This window comes from Hemiscyllium ocellatum, chromosome 4 (genome assembly GCF_020745735.1).
Source record: "Hemiscyllium ocellatum isolate sHemOce1 chromosome 4, sHemOce1.pat.X.cur, whole genome shotgun sequence".
NCBI classification, from domain to species: domain Eukaryota; kingdom Metazoa; phylum Chordata; class Chondrichthyes; order Orectolobiformes; family Hemiscylliidae; genus Hemiscyllium; species Hemiscyllium ocellatum.
The window spans coordinates 104,984,417-105,007,994 of NC_083404.1; the positions used below are offsets into that span (position 1 = coordinate 104,984,417).

General features: G+C 41.9%; 1 protein-coding gene across 5 annotated transcripts in view; it reads right to left on the minus strand.

Moving 5' to 3' along the window:
* Nucleotides 1-23,578, minus strand: part of LOC132815046 (microtubule-associated protein 4-like) — a 426,923-nt gene that overhangs the window by 167,063 nt on the left and 236,282 nt on the right. For all 5 annotated transcript variants that reach the window (XM_060823717.1, XM_060823718.1, XM_060823719.1 and 2 more), the window contains one exon: nt 15,552-15,680. In XM_060823717.1, coding sequence (XP_060679700.1) covers nt 15,552-15,680 — 129 coding nt within the window. The remainder of the gene's footprint in view (nt 1-15,551; nt 15,681-23,578) is intronic.

Sequence of the window (23,578 nt, forward strand, 5' to 3'; positions counted from 1 at the left end):
CCAGTTTTCAAAATTAACAGAATGAGATGGTTAAAGGATACTCAATGATATTACATTCATTTAAGTCCACAGAATTTACCGGTATTTCCTTCTTCAAGGCATTGGACAAAATTACTACTTGCTGAGCATTGCAACTAAAATTTTAAACTCAATATGAATTTGCTATCAGACATTTAACTGTCATTTCATATTCTTAACAGAACAGACTTTTGCTATCATTTATGATGATTCTGCATTCCACATTCCTTGACAAGGGCTTCAGATTCAGTATTTGTACCTCTTCCTTCAAACAAAAAAAGTGATAACTTTATTGCTGATTTCCTCTGAAATGACTAACAATTCCACTGCATCAAATTTTCCATCCAGAGACATTACTGAATTTTGTACTAGTTTCTTCAGACAGAAGAAATGAATAGGTTTTGGAAAATGGGTTGTCTTACCCATAATTTTAATAATATACTGATATCCTGATTTAATTCTGGGTAATAGTTATACACAATCTACTAGCATTCAACAAAATAGTTCTTCAAAAATTGACATGCGTATTATCCGAAATTCTGTAGAAGAGTCAATAACGGACTAGACACATTAATTCTGTATCTCTTTTCTCAGATATGTTTATCCAGCATTCTCTGTCTGTTTCAGATTTCAAGTATCTAAAGTATTCTACTTTTGTATGGGTTTAAATAGAGCAAGTTTAATTTTGTGTAGAAGTTTCCCTGATATATATATAAAAAAAAACATGATTTACAATACAGTGCTTTGTCCTTATGGAACTCTTGGCCAGTTAAAATGTATGTTGATCATTGGTTTTCCTTAATCCCACGTGCCCTGACTTAACAATTGGGATAATTATTTGCAATGTCGTCTTACACTATCTGGGCTGTACCACTTTCCAGTGAATCACCATCTGTGCTTTGTCTGCAGATCTGAGAGGGTGTCTCTCCATGTCCTCATCTGAACTCCATTTTCAATGTAATAACCACTCCTGAACTGCTTCAGCATCAGTGTGAGCTGTGCAAACTTATTAAACTCCAGATCTGCTTTCTGAGCCTTAATTAACAAAGACATGCCAAATACTTCTTTGAATGATCCCTTCATGTTAAGTTTCAACTACTAATACTGAAAGTGGCTTTGGGTAATCAAACACATGGTTGAAAGTCTGGTGTGGTAGAAGTAGGTACCAGTTTGAGTGTCACTGGCACAGTACTGGGGAAAGTAGGATCTGTACTGTTGGGATGATCTACCCCAAACCACTGAGGTTTCTATTGTTGCAAATCCTAGGAAAGCAGAGATGTTATAAACTAAATATTGGGGGTGTGGGCCCAAATTTGAGAAGTTGTGATGGTTTGAAGAGTGAGGAAATGGCAGAAGATGAAATTAATGTGGGAAACAAAAAGCAGAAAATGACAAGAGGAGACAAAGAGCAAATCAACAGACAAGTGAGGGTTACCATAGAGGTTTATAAAATCATGATGGGCATGGATAGGATAAACAGACAAGGTATTTTTCCTGGGGTGGGGGAATCCAGAGAGAGAGGGCATAGATTTAGGTAGAACATAGAACAGTACAGCCCACTATGTTGTGCCGACCATTGATCCTCATGTATGCACCCTCAAATTTCTGTGACCATATGCATGTCCAGGAGTCTCTTAAATGTCCACAATGACCCTGCCTCCACAACTGCTGCTGGCAACGCATTCCATGCTCTCACAACTCTGTAAAGAACCCGCCTCTGACATCCCCTCTATACTTTCCTCCAACCAGTTTAAAACTATGACCCCTCGTGTTGGTCATTTCTGCCCTGGGAAAGAGAGTGGATAGCCAGAGACTATCATTGCCTCTCATTATCTTGTATACCTCAATTAGGTCCCCTCTTCTCCTCCTTTTCTCCAATGAAAAAAGTCCTAGCTCAGTCAACCTCTCCTCATAAGATAAGCCCTCCAGTCCAGGCAGCATCCTGGTAAACCTCCTCTGAACCCTCTCCAAAGCATCCACATCTTTCTTATAAAAGGGCGACCAGAACTGGATGCAGTATTCCAAGTGCGGTCTAACCAAAGTTTTATAGAGCTGCAACAAGATCTCACGACTCAAAACTCAATCCCCCTGTTAATGAAAGCCAAAACACCATATGCTTTCTTAACAACCCTGTTCACTTGGGTGGCCATTTTAAGGGATCTATGTACCTATGTCCCTCTGTTCCTCCACACTGCCAAGAATCCTATCCTTAATCCTGTACTCAGCTTTCAAATTCAACCTTCCAAAATGCATCACCTCGCATTTATCCAGGTTGAACTCCATCTGCCACCTCTCAGCCCATCTCTGCATCCTGTCAATGTCCTGCTGCAGCCTACAACAGCTCTCTATACTGTCAACGACACCTCCAACCTTTGTGTCATCTGCAAACTTGCCGACCCATCCTTCAATCCCCTCATCCAAGTCATTAATAAAAATTACAAACAATAGAGGCCCAAGGACAGAGCCCTATGGAACACCACTCACCACAGACTTCCAGGCAGAATATTTTCCTTCTACTTTAACTCGCTGTCGTCTGTTGGCAGCCAATTCTATATCCAGACAGCAATGTTCTCCTGAATCCCATTCCTCCTGACCTTCTGAATGAGCCTACTATGGGGAACCTTATCAAATGCTTTGCTGAAGTCCATATATACCACATCCACAGCTCGACCCTCATCAACATTTCTAGTCACATCCTCAAAGAAGTCGATAAGATTTGTGAGGCATGACCTGCCCCTCACAAAGCCGTGTTGACTGTATTTAATCAAGCCATGCTCTTCAAGATGGTCATAAATCCTATCCCTCAGAATCCTTTCTAACACCTTGCAGACAACAGACGTGCAAATTACTGGTCTGTAATTGCCGGGGATTTCCCTATTTCCTTTCTTGAAGAGAAGAATTACATTTGCATCTCTCCAGTCCTCAGGTACGACTCCAGTGGAGAGCAAGGATGAAAAGATCTTCGCAAGTGGCGAAACAATTTCATTTCTTGTTTCCCAAAGCAGCCGAGGACAAATCTGGACCGGGCCTGGCGATTTGTCAATCTTAATGTTTGATAAAATTTTCAGCACATCAGCTTCCTCTATCTCTATCCATTTCAGCATACGCACATGCTCTTCAAAGGTTTCATTCACTACAAAGTTCATTTCTGTTTTAAAGACCAGAAACAAAAAGCTCATTTAGGGCTTCCCCTACCTCCTCAGACTCCACACACAAATTCCCTATTTTATCCCTGATCGGCCCTACTCTTTCTTTGATCATTCTCTTATTCCTCACGTAAGTGTAAAATGCCTTTGTGTTCTCCCTAATCCGTTCTGCCAAGCCTTTCTCGAGCCCCCTCCTGGCTCTCCTCAGACCATTTTTAAGCTCCTTTCTCACCTGCCTGTAATCCAGTAGAGCTGAGCTTGACCTCTAGCTTCCTCCACCTTATGTAAGCTACCTTCTTCCTTTTGATGAGAAGCTCCACCGCTCTCGTCATCTAAGGTTCCTTTATCTTACCACTTCTTGCCTGTCTCAGAGGGACATATTTATTCATCACTTGCAACAACTGTTCCTTAAAAACAGTCTCCCCATGTCTATAGTGCCTTTATCATGGAACAATTGCTCCCAATCCATGCTTCCTAACTCACGTCTAATTGCATCATAGTTTCCTCTTCCCCAATTAAATATCCTCCCATTTTGCCTAATCCTCTCCTTCTCCATAGGTATGTAGAATGTGAGGCAGCTGTAGTCACTATCACCAAAATGCTCTCCCACCACAAGATCTGATACCTGCCCCGGCTCGTTTCCGAGCACTAAGTCTAGAATGGGGGTAGAATGGGGAAGAAGGCGGCACATGGGGGTAAAAAAGGGGGAGGCGTGGCATTACTTGTCAAAGACAGTATCACAGCAGTGGAATGGACGATGGAAGAGGACTTGCCATCTGAGGTAGTTTGGGCTGAGGTTAGAAATAGGAAAGGTGAGGTCACCCTGTTAGGTGTTTTCTACAGGCCTCCTAATAGTCCTAGAGAAGTAGAGGATAATATTGCGAGGATGATTCAGGAAAAGAGTGAAGGTAGCAGGGTGGTTGTTATGGGGGACTTTAACTTCCCAGATATTGACTGGGAGAGCTATAGCTCGAGTTCATTAGATGGGTCGGTGTTTGTACAATGTGTGCAGGAGGGTTTCCTGACACAATATGTCGACAGGCCAACAAGAGGGGAGGCTATATTGGATTTGGTTCTAGGTAATGAACCAGGCCAGGTGTTGGACTTGGAGGTAGGTGAGCACTTCGGGGACAGTGACCACAACTCGGTGACTTTTACTTTAGTGATGGAGAGGGATAATCGTGTGCCGCAGGGCAAGAGCTATAGCTGGGGGCAGGGAAATGATGATGCAGTGAGGCATGACTTAGGATGTGTGGATTGGAAAAACAGGCTTCAAGAGAAGAACACTAATGAGATGTGGGGAGTGTTCAAGGAGCAGCTACTGCGTGTCCTCGATAGGTATGTACCAGTCAGGCATGGTGTAAAGGGCCTTGTGAGGCAGCCGTGGTTTAGTAAGGAATTGGAGTCCCTTGTGAAAGGGAAGAAGGCGGCATATGTAAAGATGAGGCGTGAAGGTTCAGTAGGGGCGATTGAGAGTTATAAGGTAGCCAGGAAGGAGCTAAAGAGGGAGCTAAGAAAAGCGAGAAGGGGACATGAAAAGTCTTTAGCTGGTAGGATTAGGGAAAACCCAAAGGCTTTCTATAGGTATGTCAAGAATAAAAGGATGACTAGGGTAGGTATCGGTCCTGTCAAGGATAGTAGTGGGAAGTTGTGTGTGGAGGCGGAGGAGATTGGAGAGACATTAAATCAGTACTTTTCATCAGTATTCACTCAGGAACAGGACACTGTTGCTGATGTGAATATGGAATCACAAATAATTAGAATGGATGCCCTGGAAATATGCAGGGAAGAGGTTTTGGGAATATTGGAAAGGATGAATATAGATAAGTCTCCTGGGCCTGATGGCATTTACCCCAGGATCCTATGGGAAGCTAGGGAGGAGATAGCAGAGCCATTGGCCTGGATTTTTATGTCGTCGTTGTCAACAGGAATAGTACCAGAGGACTGGAGGATAGCGAATGTGGTCCCATTGTTCAAGAAAGGGAGTAGGGATAGCCCTAGCAACTATAGGCCAGTGAGTCTGACTTCAGTGGTGGGCAAAGTCTTAGAGAGAATGGTAAGGGATAAGATTTATGAACATCTGGGTAGGAATAACGTGATCAGGGATAGCCAGCATGGTTTTGTGAAGGGCAGGTCGTGCCTCACTAACCTTATTGAGTTCTTTGAGAAGGTGACCAAGGAAGTGGATGAGGGTAAAGCAGTAGATGTTGTGTATATGGATTTTAGTAAGGCGTTCGATAAGGTTCCCCATGGTAGGCTAATGCTAAAACTTCGGAGGTATGGCATTGAGGATACATTAGAGGTTTGGATTAGGAATTGGCTGGCTGGAAGGAGACAGAGGGTAGTAGTTGATGGATTATGTTCATCTTGGAGCGCAGTTACTAGCGGTGTACCACAAGGATCTGTTTTGGGACCACTGCTTTTTGTTATCTTTATAAATGATCTAGAGGAAGGACTTGAAAGCTGGGTAAGCAAGTTTGCGGATGACACAAAAGTCGGTGGAGTTGTGGATAGTGAGGAAGGAAGTGGTAGGTTACAGCGGGATATAGATAAGTTGCAGAGCTGGGCGGAAATGTGGCAAATGGAATTCAATGTAGCTAAGTGTGAAGTCGTTCACTTTGGTAGGAATAACAAGATGATGGATTACTGGGCTAATGGTAGGCTACTTGGTAGTGTGGATGAGCAGAGGGATCTTGGTGTCCATGTACACAGATCTCTGAAAGTTGCCACCCAGGTAAATAGTGCTGTGAGGAAGGCATATGGTGTACTGGGCTTTATTGGCAGAGGAATTGAGTTCCGGAGTCCTGAGGTCATGTTGCAGTTGTATAGGACTCTGGTGCGGCCTCATCTGGAGTATTGTGTGCAGTTTTGGTCGCCATACTATAGGAAGGATGTGGAAGCTTTAGAACGAGTGCAGAGGAGGTTTACCAGGATGTTGCCTGGAATGGTAGGAAAATCTTATGAGGAAAGGCTGAGGCACTTGGGGCTGTTCTCATTGGAGAAGAGAAGGTTTAGGGGAGATCTGATAGAAGTGTATAAGATGATTAGGGGTTTAGATAGGGTAGATACTAAGAACCTTTTACCGCTAATGGAGTCAGGTGTTACTAGGGGACATAGCTTTAAATTAAGGGGTGGTAGGTATAGGACAGATGTTAGGGGTAGATTCTTCACACAGCGGGTTGTGAGTTCATGGAATGCCCTGCCCGTATCAGTGGTGAACTCTCCTTCTTTATGGTCATTTAAGCGGGCATTGGATAGGCATTTGGAAGTTATTGGGCTAGTATAGGTTAGGTAGGATTCGGTCGGCGCAACATCGAGGGCCGAAGGGCCTGTACTGCGCTGTATCCTTCTATGTTCTATGTTCTATAATGGCCTCTCTCCTCGTCGGCCTGTCAACGTACTGAGTTAGGAAACCCTCCTGAACACACCTTGCAAAAACAGCTCCATTCAAATCTTCTGCTCAAAGGAGGTTCCAATCAATATAGGAAAAGTTAAAGTCACCCATTACAACAACTCTACCACGTCCACACTTTTCCAAAATCTGCTGACCTATGCTTTCTTCCATCTCCCTGCTGCTGTTGGGGGGGCTGTAGTAAACCCCTAAAGAGGTGACTGCTCCCTTGCTGTTCCTAACTTCCACCCATACTGACTCGGTAGGCAGATCTTCCTCGACAATGGAAGCTTCTGCAGCTGTGATACCCTCTCTGATTAATAGTGCTACACCCCTCCTCTTTTTCCCCCCTCCCTATTCTTTTTAAATGCTCTAAACCCTGGAACATCCAGCAACCATTCCTGCCCCTGAGAAACCCATGTCTCTGTTATGGCCACAACATCATAGAACATGGATCAGTACCTGGTGCTAAGTTCATCACTTTTATTCCTGATATTCCTTGCGTTAAAGCAAACACACTAACTGATACCTTGGTTCCTTGCCAGGAAAATCCTTCCCACTAGCTGGTCTACTTCTTGCTATTGCCTCATTTTCATCAACTCTCATCTCCAGTATACAGCTCAGGTTCCCATCCCCCCCCGCCATACTAGTTTAAACCCTATCGAACTACTTGAGCAAACATTCCACCCAGGACATTGGTCCCCTTCCAGTTCAGATGCAACCCGTCCTTCTTGAACAGGTTCCACCTTCCCCAGAAGGCATCCCAATTATCTACATATCTGAAGTCCTCCCTCCTACACTAGGAAAGAGGGGAAAAATTTAAAAGGGACTTAAGGTGCAACCTTTACACGCAGAGGGTGGTGCATATATGAGATGAGCTGCCAGAGAGAGTAGTGGAGAGTGGTATAATTACAACATTTCAAAGGCATCTGGATAGGTATAGGAATAGGAAAGGTTCAGAGTGATATGGGCCAAGTGCTGACAAATAGGACTAGATTAGCGTTGGATATCTGGTTGGTGTGGACAAGTTGGATCGAAGGGTCTGTTTCTGTGCTGTACATTTCTATGACTCTAAACCTAGAAATTACAAAAGTAATAAAAGAAAATATAGCACTATTTAAATGCATATAGCATTTGAAACAAAATAGATGAATTTATGGTTCAAGTTGAGATAACTAAATATGATCTATTGGCCACTAAGACATGGCTGCAGGAAGAAGTAGACAAAGTTAAAAATCACACAACACCAGGTTATATTTCAACAGATTTATTTGGAAGCATTAGCTTTCGAAGCACTGCCCCTTCATCAGATGGTTGTGGTGTAGGACCATAAGAGAGAGACTTTATAGCAAAAGGATTACAGTGTCATGGAGCTGTAATGATATATTAAATAAATTCAGATAAAGTCTTTCATCTTTTAGAAAGGGATATATTAGTTTCGGTTCTTAAATAGATCGAGACTTAAATACTGAAGGGTGAGACACAATCCGGAAAGACAGGAAGCTAGGGAAGGATGGAAGAGTGGCTTTGTTAAAGATGATATTAACATTCAAAAGGAGACATTATCTTAATTCAGGAAACCAGGATACAGAAGCAGTCAGTGTAGAGGTGAAGTCGAATCAAGCCAAAAAGTATTTTGCGGGAGCTGTGGACAAGCATCTTAACAGTAACCACATGGGTAGGACAGGATATCAAAAGGGTGAAATCATGAGAGCTTGTCAAAAAGGTACAGTAATCATCATGTGGATTTTGACCTACACTGGAAAACTCAGATGGGAGAAAGTAGTCTAGATGAGGAATTCACTGAATTTTTTTTGCAACAATTTCTTAGACCAACATGCTATGGCACCAACTGACCAGGTTTTGACCAAGGAGATAGGATTATTTACTGACCTCATAGTGAAAGTGCCCCTGGGCAGCAGCAACCATATTATGATTGAATTCTGTATACAGTTTGAGGGAGAGATGTGTGGGTCTTAGACTGGTATTTTGAATATAAATAAATGCAGTTATGAAGACAGGAAAGCAGAGCTAGTGAAGATAAACCACCTTATTTTAAAGAATAGGCAAATAGAGGTGATGTGGCAAACATCCAAGAAAGGAAAAAATTAAGGAATGGTCCATATTTCTATGGTTAACTATAAAAGTCTGAGGCAATATCAACCTCAAACTTTGGACAGGGTGTTATAAAAATGCGAAGAAGAATTATTAATCAATGGTTGGGGGGGGGGGGGGGGGGGGGGGGGTAGAATTAGAGTTCAAAAGAAAGAGGAAGTTAGCCGAAAATATACAAAGACTGGAAACTTTTCTTTTGACTTTTTTTTTTAAATCTAAAGGAAATGCAGAAAAGGAGTCTTGGGAATCAGTAATGGAAGATAAAGAGATGGCAGATGAATTGAACAGAGACTTGCATCAGTTTTCATTATAGAACATAAAAGTAACATCCTTGAAATAGTTGTAAATCAGGAAGTGACAAGTCCCCATGTCACGCTAGATTTCATCCTAGGGTCTTAAAAGTAGTAACTATTGAGATGGTTGGTGAATTTATTTTAATAAGATTCAGCAATCATTTCTTTAAATTGGAAAATATCTAATGTAAATCCCTTTATTCATCAAAGGAAGCAAGCAGAAAACAGGAATCTACAGGTCACTTAGCTTGATATTTGTCATAGGAAAAATGTTAGAAGCTGTTACTAACAATGTTATTACAGGACAGTTGGATAAGCCAACATGGTTTTATCAAAGGGAAATCACGTTTAAATAACTTATTGGAGTTCTTTAAAGAAGTGCTATGGATATAGGAGAACCAGTAGATGCACTATAATTTGATTTTAGAAGGTTTTTGATCAGGTGTCACATCAAAAGGTTTTTGCAGAAATTAAATGCTCATACTATTAGAGGTAACATATTGGTTTAGAAAGAAGATGACCAGCTTGCTAACAGGAAGCAGAGAGTAGGAATAGATGCATTATTTTCAGGCTGGCATGATGTCACAAGTGGTGTGCCACAGGGGTGGTGCTGGCTCCTCAACTCTTCACAGTATATACCAGTGATTTCAATGAAGGTATGGTGGATAGATTTGCCGATGACAAAGATAAGTTAGAAAGTAAGTTGTGAAGAGGATATAAAAAGAGCCTACAAATGAAAAAAAGATAGGATAAGTGAATGGGCAAAAAATCAGGCAAATGGAGTAAAATGTTGGAAAATGTGAAAATGCTCATATTGGCAAGAAACTTCTTCTAAAAAAAATTATCTAAATGATAAGAGGGTGCAGAGCTCAGAGGTACAACAAGATCTGGGTGTCCTAGTACATAAGTCACAGAAGCACTTCAGGATACCACAAGTAATAATGAAAGCTAATAGAATGTTACAGTTTACTACAGCGAAACCAATTCTTTTTATTCGTTCACGGAACGAGGGCATAACTGGCTAGTCCAGCATTTATTGCCCATCCCAGAGGGCAGTTAAGAGTTAACCACATTAAGAGACACTTGCATGTCTGGAGCCACATGCCATCTAAGCCAGGTAAGGACGAAAGTTCCCTTCTCTAAAGGACAATAGGTGAACGACATGGGTTTTTCCAGTAATTGGCAATGGATTCATGATTATCATTAGACTTAATGCCAGATTTATTCTGAATTGAATTCAAATTTCACCATTTTCCATTGTAGAATTTGAACCCAGGTCCCCAGAACATTACTTGTGTCTCTGAATTAACAGTCCAACAATAATATTTTTAGGCCACTGTCTTCCCAGCGCAAAGTAGGAAGGTTATGCTTCATTTAAACAGGGCATTGGAAGGACTACATCTGAAGTATTTGTATTATTATGAAGAAGTGTACAATATCTTTAAGAAAGAGTGAAAGCTATTTTGCACTGACAGCTTGCAAGCAACTGTCACGTGACCGACTATCAGTCTCAGAGTGTACTGGAAAATTGAAAATATGTAACATTTGGCTGTAAATGAGTACCTCAGTTGTTTTGAGCACTGTTCGAATCTGACCAATTAGCTTAAATTATGCACCAAGATACGAAAACAGTCAAGTTTGAATTTATTGGTTTTGACAACATCGAACCAATGAGACAATCCGATGTTTTGAGAGTTAGCCAGAGAGAGCAACTGCCATCATCAGAGTAACTGCTAGCAAAACACTCTCTATCAAAGGTACCTTTGCATATGAAACATCTTTGCAGCAAAAGACCAAAGATGACCCAGGGAGATCGATAGCCAGAGGAAGACAGATCCCAGAGACAGGGTTTTGAAAATTAAGTTGATGTAATTTTAAAAGGGGCATTTATAGGAACACTATTTGGTTCCATAAGTCAGTGCAACATGGAGGGCTGAAGGGACTGTACTGCGCTGTAATGTTCTATATTCTAGTACACAGTTAAAGAGTTGGGAGATTGATAACAAGCAGTTAGGAGAAAGGAGGCTTAAAGTTGTAAACAGTTGTCGTTTAATGTTCACTTTAAAGAATAAATTGATCTTTTTCTTAAAATAGTGGAATTTAGGAGTTCTCTGTCACTCTAACAGATTATGAGGCAAGGTGAGCTTTTCTGGGTGTTTGGTTTAATTAGCAGAAGGGTTCATCACCATATCATAACAATATAGTACTGATTAACATCCTTCCATAGGTATGGTGATGTGTTCGAAGCAGAACATGATGTGTTGGGCGGCATGGTGGCACAGTGCTTAGCACTGCTGCCTCACAGCATCAGAGACCCGGGTTCAATTCCCATCTCGGGCAGTTTGCACAGGCTCCCCATGTCTGCGTGGGTTTCTTCCGAGTGCTCTGGTTTCCTCCCACAGTTAGGTGAATTGGCCATGCTAAATTGCCCGTAGTGTTAGGTGAAGGGGTAAATGCAGGGGAATGGGGCTGGGTGGGTTGCTCTTTGGAGGGTCAGTGTGGACTTGGGCTGAAGGGCCTGTTTCCACACTAAGTAATCGATCATAGAAGATTCATTAAACTCACACATGGAATGAGATGATTGCCTCATGAGAAAAAGGAAGACAGGTTGGGCCTGTATCCTCTGGATTTAGAAGAGGCAAAGGTGACTTAATTGAAATATCTCAAAGAGATTTAATCAGTTGGATTTGGAAAGGATGTTCTACCTTGTGGAAGAATCCAGAGCTAGGGAGTCATACAAGGAGAAGGTGACGCATTTTGGGAGATTCAGTAAAGGAAGGATTACACAATGAAAGGTAAATCCCTAGGGAATACTGACGAACAAAGGGACCTGGGTGTACAAGTCCATAGACATCCCAGAAGATAAACAGAGTGGTAAATGCTTGCCTTCATTGGACAGGGCACACAATATGGGAGCGAGGAAGTCTTGGTGACAAATTTATAAAACATTTGAGAGAGATAAGGAATTTTTTTTTGACGGTTGAGTGTCTTTGGTATTCCATCTTCAAAAAGCAGTGGGTACAGAATCTTTGAATATTTTTATCAAATAGGTGAAAGATTATCAGTGATATATAGGAATGTAAATTTGAGGTTGACGTATCAGCCATGATCATTTTGACAATGGAGCCAGCTCAAACAGTAGAGTGGCCTACTCCTGTTCCTTGTTCACATGATATGTTTTTCAAATAATGTTTCATGCAACTTTAATATCTGCGTATGGCATAAGCTTGATCTCTGGTTATAGATTCTCAAATTTAATGTTAACCTCACTTTTCATGCACCTTCCCTACAGCCATAAAATTGTATTATTTGCTCTGTTCTATTATTGTTATGTTCTTCAATGTGCCTGTACTGCATGCGATAAGGGTAGTGTAGTTGATGTGGTTTACATGGACTTGAGTGACAATTTTGTGACAAGATCCCGATGGAAGGGTGATCCAAAAAGGGAAGAGCCTATCAGATCCAAGGCAAGTTGACAAACAGGATTCAAAACTGGCTTACAAATAGGAGACAAAGACTGAGGGTAAAGGGTTACTTGTGTGATTGGAAGCCTATGACCAGTCGTGGATCACAAGGATTGGTGCTGGGACCCTTCCTGTTTGTTACATATATTACCGACTTGGATGCAAATATAGAAGGTATAATTAGAAAGTCTGCAGATGACAAAAATTGGTGTCATTGTTGATAGTGAGAAGGATGGTCTCAGGCTACAGTCTGATATAGATCAACTGGTTAATTGACCAGATTAACAGCAGATGGAATTTAACCTTGATAAGGGCAAATGATGCATTGTGGGAGGTTTAGTAAAGGAAGGACTACACAATAAATGTTAAGTCCCTACAGAGTACTGACAAACAAAGGGACCTTGGTGTACAAGTCCATACATCCCTGAAGGTAAAAACAGTGGTACAGACAACATACGGGGTGCTGCCTTCATTAGTCAGGGCTCACAATACAGGAGCAAGGAAGTCTTGTGACAAATTTATGAAACATTGGCTAGGCCACAGAACACTGTGTGCAGTCTAGTTGCCACATCATTGCAAGGACATGGTTGCACTGGAGAGGGTGCAGAGGTGATTCACCAGGATGTTGCCTGGGATAGAAAGTCTCAGTTTTGAAGAGTGTCTGGATAGGCTGACACTCTTCTCCTTGGAGCAGAGGCAGCTGAGGAGGTATCTGATTGAGTTATACGAAATTGAGAGGTACAGATAGTTGATCATGAGAATTTCTTCCCCATGGCAGACATGTTCAAGACTAGAAGGCATACATTTAATGTGAGGAGCAAGTGGTTTAGAGGAGATCCAAGGGTCTTTTTTAAGCCAGATGGTTGTGGAAGTGTGGAACATGCTGCCCAAGGTGGTGGTGGAGGCAGGTACTCCTGCAACATTTAAGTAGTTCTGAATCAAAGTTCAGCATAGACATGGCGGGCCAAAGTGCCTGTTTCTATGCTGTGAGATTCTACAATATTAGATTTGTTGTGAAAGGATAATTCTGAAACACAAGCATCAAAATCTGATTCAGAGTAGGATCTTTAAGCCATAGCAATGACATCTCTGGTCATAACACATTATGTAATATTTTGCATTTGATTTCATTGTTGCTGGCATCTAAGTCACTTTAAAATGAAGACTAATACATTCATGTTTAATATTTGGTTTACATGTTGACTCATGTTTTTGGAAGGACAAATTGTATGCTGCAATCTATGGTAATTGATAGAGACTTCCTTATGTTTTCCTTATTCTATGCCTTTTAACAAAACAAAAACAAAAATTTATTACACTATACAAGAATTACTGTTACAATCTCATTTGAAACATTATTAAAAAATTACACCTGCACTATTCTTATGAATATTTAACCCTCTGAACACTCACTTCTTTCTCCATGGTCAGGCTTGTTGTTCAACCAACATTAGTAAATGTGCAGCAAATTAGCAGAAAGGAAACTAATGTCCTGTTAACGTCTCTCACAGAGACCCTCAAACATGCTAATTACTTCACTATTGCTTCTTGACAAGGGTTCACAAAACAAATATTTTCAACAATCTTACATTATTCTTCCTCTTTCACAACCCTACACAGTCTTCTGCTTCTGAAATTTTCTTTCCCACCATCATCTAAGCAACTCAGGACTTCTCTTCAGCCTTGACTGCATGGATACCATCAATCACAGCTCCTCTGCTCCCCACATGAAACTATTTCTGGTTACTTTTTATCTCTTAGGAGATATTAATACTCAAGTCAACAAACGATCAAGTAATTATCTCCCAGGTATTTGATGGATAATTTAACTAAAATCCTTCAGCTGAAATGATTTAGATGGAAGAACTAAATACAATACCTCAAATTGACGAATTACACAAAATTGGGTAGGAGGATGTGGAGATGCTTCAGAGATTTGGACATCCTGGGCAAGTGGGCAAATGCTTTGCAGATGCAGAAGAATGTGGATGAATGAGAGAAAAGCTATCCACTTTGGGAGCAAAAAAAGAGGAAGGTAGATTAACTGAATGGTTATAAATTGAGAGGAGGGAACATGCAATAAGGCCTGGCTGTTGTCTTACACTAGTCTTTGAAGGCAGAACAGAAGGCAAACAGTGTATTGCCCTTCATAGCAAGATTGTGTGTGTATAGGAGCAGGGATGGCTTGCTACAATTATATTAGAAGAGACCACAAAAGGAATAGTGTGTGTAGTTTTGGTCTCCTTATTTGAGGATAGTCACTCTTGCTATAAAGGGAATGCAGTGAATGTTTATCACTCATTCCTGGCATGGCAGGACTGACATGAGGTGTTGTTGAAGTGGTTGGGATTACATTCGCAGGGGCTTAGAAGAATGAGGGGGGATCATGTAGAAACCTATAAAATTCTAACAAAACTGGGGAGGGTAGATGCAGGAAAAATGTTCCCAATAACAGGGATAACCTAGAACCAGGGGTCACACTCTTAATGACATAGAGCAAACCACTTAGGGCTGATGAGAAGAAACTTCTCACCTAGTGGTGCCCCTATAGAATTTGCTATCACGGAATGCAGATGAGGCCAAACCATATGATTTCAAGAGTTGGATATAGCACCTGGAGCTAAAGAGATTGAAGGATATGGGAGAAAAAGTAGAAATAGCTATTCAGTTGGATGATCAGCCATGATCATAACAAATGGGAGAGCAAGCTCGATAGGCCAGTTAACCTACTCCTGGTCCTTTGTTCTATGGATTCTATTTGACTTCTTGTAATGACCTTCATAGAATAAAATCTAAAATCCATTTTTTCCTTTACTTTTGAACCCAAGTTCTCAAATAACAATATAGTATGAACCTCCAGCGCACACAGTCCAGAATTTTTTTTCCCATCCTTTCACCTCCTGAACAGGTCTATTGGTCTCAATAACCAACAGCAGAACTTGGATGGGAAAGCAGGTTAAAAAGCAACAAGGAGCACCATATTCCTAGTTCACTCAGTTACACTTCAATAACTCAATCCTGCTCTCTTACCAATCCTCAACTGAGAAAAAATATTAACATTTTCTCCTTTCTTCACAAATGAAGCTGAGTTTGTGCACAAAGTTCAAGACTCCAAAGTCCTTACCAGGAGTGCTGAAGGGAGGTTCTGTGCCCATCTGCGCTGAAGGTGAAATGGTCTCCATTGTTGCTCCTTCTATGTAAGAATCAAAACCAAAAGACAGTGGATCGATACCCAGAGGTCTTTTGTGTATTTCTGTAAACATAACACACAAAAAGTAAACATTTACACCCTGACTAAGTATTGCTGAAAAAATTTCTTTTAAAAAATTACTCTTTAACGTTCCTTATTATTTAACCCCTCTCCTGAAGATTTTTCTGGGGCACAGTTCTCCAGCATTTGTGGTTAATCTATTTTTTCCTGGCAAACTTCCAAAGTTATGTATCATTTTGGCAAAAAAGCTCTTGTATGAAAAATGTTAAGGCACCAAAGAATGCTTGATGACCAAATCACCCCCAGGTCAGCAGGGTAACAAAAACATTTAGATGAAATTGAGGAATGGATGAAGAAAGCTTCTGGATGAAGTCAGTCTTGCAGCATTGGGAAAAGCCGATGACCAGGTGGTTATCACTGCTGCCTCACAGCACAAGGGACCTCACAGCCACAGGTGACTGCCTGTATTAAGTTTGCACATTCTCCCCACAACTAAATGGGTTCCTCTGGGTGCTCCAGTTTCTTTCCACAGTACAAAGATAGAGTCACAGAGAAGTACACAATAGAAACAGACCCTTTGGTCCAACTTGTCCATGCTGACCAGATATCATACATTGATCTAGTCCCAAATGGCAATATTTGGCCCTTTAAACTCTTCCTATTCACATGTGTTGAGTGGGTGTTGCTGGAAAAACACTGCAGGTCAGGCAGCACCTGATAAGCAGGAAAATTGACGCTTCAGGCCGGCCCGAAACATCGATTTTCCTGCTCTTCGGATGCTGCTTGACCGGCTGTGCTTTTCCAGCAGCACATACTCAACTCTGATCTCCAGCAGACCTTGCTGCCTTCCTATTTGTATACCCATCCAGATGCCTTTTATACATGGTAATTGTACCAGCTTCCACCACTCCCTCTGGCAGCTCATTTGATATATGCAACACCCTCTGCATTAAAAAGTTGCCTTTCCAGGTCCCTTTTAAATCTTTCTCCCTTCACTTTAAGCCAATGCTCTCTAGTTCTGAACTCCCACAACCCAGGGAAAAGACTTTGCCTATTCATACCCCTCGTGATTTTATAAACCTCTATATGGTCAACCTTTAGCCTCATACACTCGATGAAAAATAGCCCCAGCCTATTCAGCTTCTCCCTACAGCTCAACCCCTCCTACCCTGGCAACATCCTCAGTCTAACCTTGGTGTAGGGGTTGTTATTAGGAAGAACGCTCAGGGACAGAATACATTAGCTTTTGAGGAGATATGGATCTGTTAAGGAGGGAATGAGGAATGTTGATGAGGGTGTGGTACACATGGACTTTAGCAAGATTTCTAAATAAGGTCCCTCATGGCAAATTAATCAAGAAAGAAAGTGACCTTGGGATCCAAGGCATCGTGGCATATCGGATTTAAAATTATCTGAGAGGCACAAAGCAGAGGGCAATTGTACAGCGGGCTATTTTTGTTACTATAAGGCAGTTTCCAGTAGGGATCTGTAGGGTTTGGTGTTTATCATGTCTATAAACGAGTTGAATGTAGGAGTGTGATCAAGAAGCTCATGGAGAGTACGAAAGTCCATTGGGTAGTAAATACTGAGGAAGATCACCATAAATTGAGGGTATAAAAAGGTTGCTGGAAAAGCGCAGCAGGTCAGGCAGCATCAAAGGAACAGGAGAATCGACGTTTCGGGCATAAGCCCTTCTTCAGGAAAGGTATCAAAGGACTGCTCACTTGGGTACATTAGTGGCAAATGGATCCAACCCTTCAAGTGAGAGGTAATGTACTTGGTGGATGGCTAACAAGGTAATGGATCACACTACAAATGGTTGAAATGTTGAAAGTACTAAAATCAGTGGAACCTCAGTGTGCACATTTACAGATCCCTGAAGTTAGCAGCATAACTAGACAAGATGGTTAAGAAGAAATATTGGAGTCTTACGTTTGATTAATCAAGGTATACAATCAAAAGGTTATGCTGGAACAGCATTAAACATTGGTTATCCTACAACTAGAGTAGCGTCTGCAGCTCTGGTCACCACATTCTTCCTGTAATGTGCTAGATAGGATACAGAGGAGATTTACCAGAATGTTGCACAAGGTAGAGGATCTGACCTCTGAGAAAAGACCGGGTAGGCTGAGATTGTTTTCCTTGGAGCAGTGAAGATGAAAAGGGGGTAGAGGTGAATAGGATTATTAAGAAGCTTAGTGTGTCTTAGGAAGGCATTATTTTCACTGTTAAAGAGATCATTAATATGGGGGAATAAATTTATGGTAAGAGATAGAAGGCCAAGAGGAATGCTGAATTCTTTTTTTAAAACTCAGAGGGTGGGAGGAATCTGGAAAATTCACTGTCTGAATGAGTGATTGAGTCAAAAACTCATAATATTTTAGTATTTTAGATGTTCACTTGCTCTAGGCCAATAACTAGAATTTGGGATTTATGTAGTCATATCTTTAATGAAACATTAGGCCAAATAGATTCCTCCTAGGCTGTAAACAAGAGAGAAGAGTAGGTCCAGGACAAGTATTGTAAACTGAAACAGGGGAGTTATGAGGACAAATGTGAGATTGCTAAAATGGGGTGGCACAGTGCCTCACAGCACCAGGGTCCCAGGTTCAAATCCAGCCTCGGGTGACTGTCTGTGTGGAGTTTGCACATTCTCCCTGTGTCTGCGTGGGTCTTCTCCGGGTGCTCCGGTTTCCTCCCACAGTCCAAAGATGTGCAGGTTATGTGAACTGGCCATGCTAAATTGCCCATAGCGTTAGGTGCATTAGTCAGAGTAAAATGGGTCTGGGTAGTTTACTCTTCAGAGGGTCAGTGTGGACTGCTTGGGCCAAAGGGCCTGTTTCCACTCTGCAGGGAATCTAAAATAGCTAGAGAGATAGTTCCAAAATTTCTTTTGACCTATGTAAAGATGGGCAATAGATCAGAAGATTGGGGAAAATATAAAATGAGAATGACTGAAAGATTACCAAGGAGGGAAAAATACAGTAGAAGAAAACTTAATTAGAAAGACAAACAGACAGTAAGAGCTTTGCAGGTCATGAAAAAACAAACGAGTAAATGAGTACATGTTGGCCCTTTAGTCAGTCTGGGAAACAGCACGTTGGAGAAGAATAATGAAATACAAGGTCATGGGAGGTGAATTAACCAGACATTTTGCAATGGATTTTCACTATAGCACATCAGTTATACCCCTAAATAAAGTAAATCAGAAGATGGGAAGGAGGAACTCAAGACAAATTACAATCAGGGAGGGTAATCCAAGATGGAGGACAGGAACAATTTCTGGCTGTAACAGCTGCTCCTTTTTTGAGGTATTTTAGACACTGAAGGTGATTTCCTTGAATTCCAGGAGCAGCAATTACTGTTTCATATGCTGTTGCATTGTTTTGGAATAATGCAACAGCATATGAAACCTCTGGTAGGACCCAGGGAGATAGTGAGGAAAGAGATCAATCTGAGATTGGTACAGTTGAAAACAGAAATGAGTCAAACAGTCAGGGCAGGGAGGGACACGGTAGGAGTAATAAATTAAATTGCATTTATTTCAATGCAAGGGGCCTAACAGGGAAGGGCAAATGAACTCAGGGCATGGTTAGGAACATGGGACTGGGATTTCATAGCAATTACAGAAACATGGCTCAGGGATGGGCAAGACTAGCAGCTTAATGTTACAGGATACAAATGCCACAGGAAGGATAGAAAGGGAGGCAAGAGAGGAGGGGGAGTGGCATTTTTGATAAGGGATAGTATTACAGCTGTGCTGAGGAATGATATTCCTGGAAATATATTCAGGTTAGTTATTTGGGTGGAACTGAGAGATAAGAAAGGGATGATAACCTTATTGGGATTGAATTATAGACCCCCTAATGGTCAGAGAGAAATTGAGAAACAAACTTGTAAGGAGATCTTAGCTATCTGTAAGAATAATAGGGTGGTTATGGTAGGAGATTTTAACTTTCCAAACATAGACGGGGACTGCCATAGTGTTAAGGGTTTAGATGGAGAATTTGTTAAGTGTGTACAACACAATTTTTTGATTCGATATGTGGATGTACCTACTAGAGAAGGTACAAAATTTGACCTACCCTTGAGGAAATAAGGCAGGGCAGGTGACTGAGGTGTCAGTGGGAGAGCACTTTGGGGCCAGCAACCATAATTCACCACTCTGGCTGATGAAGTTTCTCCTTATCTCCATTTTAACAAGGTCTTCCCTTTACACTAAGGCTGTACCCTCAGGTCCTAGTCTCTCCTAGCAATGGAAACATCTTCCCATCATCCACTTTGTCCAGGTCATTCAATATTTTGTATGTTTCAACTAGATCCCTTCCCATCCTTCTAAACTCCAAGTATAGGCGCAGAGTCCTTAAACGTTCCTCTTATAATAAGCTTTTCACTCCTGAGACCAATCTCATAAATCTCTTCCGAGCATACTGCTGGGCCAGTACATCCTTCCTGAGATATGGGGCCCAAAACTGTGCACAATTCACCAAATGTAGTCTGAGCAGAGCCTTAGAGCACATCGGAAGTACATGCCTGCTTTTATATTCATGTCCTCTCAAAATAAATCCATCATTGCATTTACCTTCCGAACTACTGACTCAATCTGCAAGTTTACAGAGACAGAATCCTGGACTCCCACATCTCTTTGCTCTTCAGATTTCTGAATTTTCTCCCCATTTAGACAATAGCCCATGCTTCTATTCTTCCTACCAAAGTGCATGACCTCACACTTTCCCATATTATACTCCATCTGCCATTTCTTTGCCCAATCATCTAACCTGTCCACATCCTTCTGCAGCCGCCTGCCACCTCAATGCTACCCTCTATTTTTGTATCATCTGCAAACTTAGCCAGAATGGTCTCATTTTCATCATCTAGATCATTTATGTATAAAAGGGAAAAGTTGTGTTCCCAAAACCGAGCCTTGCGGAACACCACTTGTCACCAGCTGCCATCCTGTGAAGGACCGTTTTATCCCTCATCTCTGCTTTCTGCCAGACAGCCAAGCTTCTAATCATGCTAGCACCTTTCCTCTGATTCCATGGGCCCTTTTCTTACTCAGGAGCCTCCTGCACAGCACAGTGTCAAAAGCCTTCTTGAAGTCCAGATAGATGACATCCATTGGCTCTCTGTGGTCTAACCTGCACATTACTCATTCAGTATTCTAGCAGATTTGTCAGGAATAAGGTCCCCTTGATGAAACTGTGCTGACTTTGACCTATTTCACCATACACTTCCAAGTGTTCAGAAATCTCATTGTTCATAATGGATTCCAGGATCTTACCCATGACCAAGGTTAAGCTAATTGTCTATAATTTTCAGTTTTTTGCCTTATTCTCTTTTTTAACTGAAGTGTAATATTAGCAATTTTCCAGTTGTCTGGGACTCTCCCCGATTCTAGCAATTCTGAAAGATCACCACTAACGCCTCCACTATCTCTAAATTTTTCTTAGAACTCTGGGGTGTAGTCCATCTAGTCCAGGTGATTTATCCACCTTCAGGCCATTCAATTTTTCTAGCACCTTCTCTTGGTAATGGTCACCATTCTCAGCTCTGTCCCCTTCTCTTTTAATATATGTGATATTACTCGTGTCTTCCACTGTGAAGACTGGCGCAAAGTCCCCTCAACGATAAGTATACTGTTTTGGATACCGTTAGGGGGGGTGGGGGTGGGGAATCTTACCAGGGGAAAGCAGTGAGGTACAGGGCTCTGGCACAGAGTCTGACCCTGCTGTTCAGAAGGAAGGGGAAGAGGAGCAGAATAGTCATCACTGGGGACTCCATAGTTAGGGGGACAGATAGGAGGTTCTGTGAGGACGAGACACACTCACGGTTGGTGTGTTGACTCCCAAGTGCCAGGGTTCGTGATGTCTCTGATTGTGTTTGTTGCCCGTGCAACGTGCTAGTGAGGCAAGGAAGAGGGAGAGAGAGGAGTTGAACACGTGGCTACAGGGATGGTGCAGGAGGGAGGGTTTTGGATTCTTGGATAATTGGGGCTCTTTCTGGGGTATGTGGGACCTCTATAAGCAGGATGGTTTTCATCTGAACCAGAGGGGTACCAATATCCGGGGGGGTGGGGGGGGGTGGGGAATTCACCAAGGCTATTGGGGTGGATTTAAACTAATCCAGCAGGGGGATGGGAACCAAAATTGTAGTTCGGGTAAAGAAAAGGCTGAGAGTAGGGGGGTCAGAAATCAAGTTTCAGGGATGCAAGATGGCACCAGCAAGCAAGAAGTTGGTTTGAAGTGTGTCTACTTCAATGCCAGAGCATCTGGAATAAGGTGGGTGAACCTGCAGCATGGGTTGGTACCTGGGACTTCGATGTTGTGGCTATTTCGGAGACATGGATAGAGCAGGGACAGGAATGGTTGTTGCAGGTTCCAGAATTTAGATGTCTCAGTAAGAACAGAGAAGATGGTAAAAGAGGGGGAGGTGTGGCATTGTTGGTCAAGGACAGTATTACAGTTGCAGAAAGGATGTTTGGGGACTCGTCAACTGAGGTAGTATGGACTGAAGTTAGAAACAGGAAAGGAGAAGTCACCTTGTTGGGAGTTTTCTAGAGGCCTCCAAATAGTTCCAGAGATGTAGAGGAAAGGATAGCAAGGATGATTCTCGATAGGAGTGAGAGAGACAGGGTAGTTGTCATGAGGGACTTCAACTTGCCAAATATTGACTGGGAACACTATAGTAAGAGTACTATAGATGGGTCAGTTTTTGTCCAGTGTGTGCAGGAGGGCTTCCTGACACAGTATATAGACAGGCCAATAAGGGGCGAAGTTACATTAGATTTGGTACTGGGTAATGAGCGCGACCAGGTGTTAGACTTGGAAGTAGGTGAGCACTTTGGTGATAGCAATCATAATTCTGTTATGTTTACTTTAGTGATCGAAAGGGATAGGTGCATACCACTGGGCAAGACTTACAACTAGGGGAAAGGCAATTACGATGCGATTAGGCAAGTTTTAGGAAGCACAGGATGGAGAAGGAAACTGCAGGGGATAGGCACATTAGAAATGTGGAGCTTATTCAAGGAAAAGCTACTGTGTGTCCTAGATAAGTATGTACCTGTCAGGCAGGGAGAAAGCTGTAGAATGTGGGATTTGTAGTTTACGAAGGAAGTGGAATCTCTGGTCAAGAGGAAGAAGGCGGCTTATGTTACGATGAGATGTGAAGGCTCAGTTAGGGTGCTTGAGGGTTACAAGGTAGCCAGCAAAGTACTAAAGAGAGAGCTCAGAAGAGTCAGGAGACGACATGAGAAGTTGTTGGCGGATAGGATCAGGGTAAATCCTAAGGCTTTCTATAGGTGTTTAAAGAATAAAAGAATAACGAGAGTAAGATTAGGGCCAATCAAGGATAGTAGTGGGAAGTTGTGTGTGGAGTCAGAGGAGATAGGGGAAGCATTAAATGATTATTTTTCAACAGTATTCACTCCAGAAAACGACAATGTTGTCGAGGAGATTACTGAGATACAGGCTACTAGACTAGATGATTGAGGTTCACAAGGAGGTATTAGAAATCCTGCAGAGTGTGAAAATAGATAAGTCCCCTGGGCCTTATCCTGGGATTTATCCTAGGATCCTCTTGGAAGCCAGGGAGGAGATTGCCAAGCCTTTGGCATTGATCTGTAAATCGTCATTGTCTACAGGAATAGTGCCAGAAGACTGGAGGAGAGCAAATGTGGTTCACCTGATCAAGGAGGGGAGTAGAGACAATCCTGGTAATTATAGACCAGTGAGCCTTACTTCAGTTGTTGGTAAAGTGTTGGAAAAGGTGATAAGAGATAGGATTTATAATCATCTAGAAAATAATAATTTGATTAGGGATAGTCAGCACGGTTTTGAGAAGGATAGGTCGTGCCTCACAAACCTTATTGAGTTCTTTGAGAAGGTGACCAAACAGATAAATGAGAGTAAACCAGTTGATGTGGTGTATATGGATTT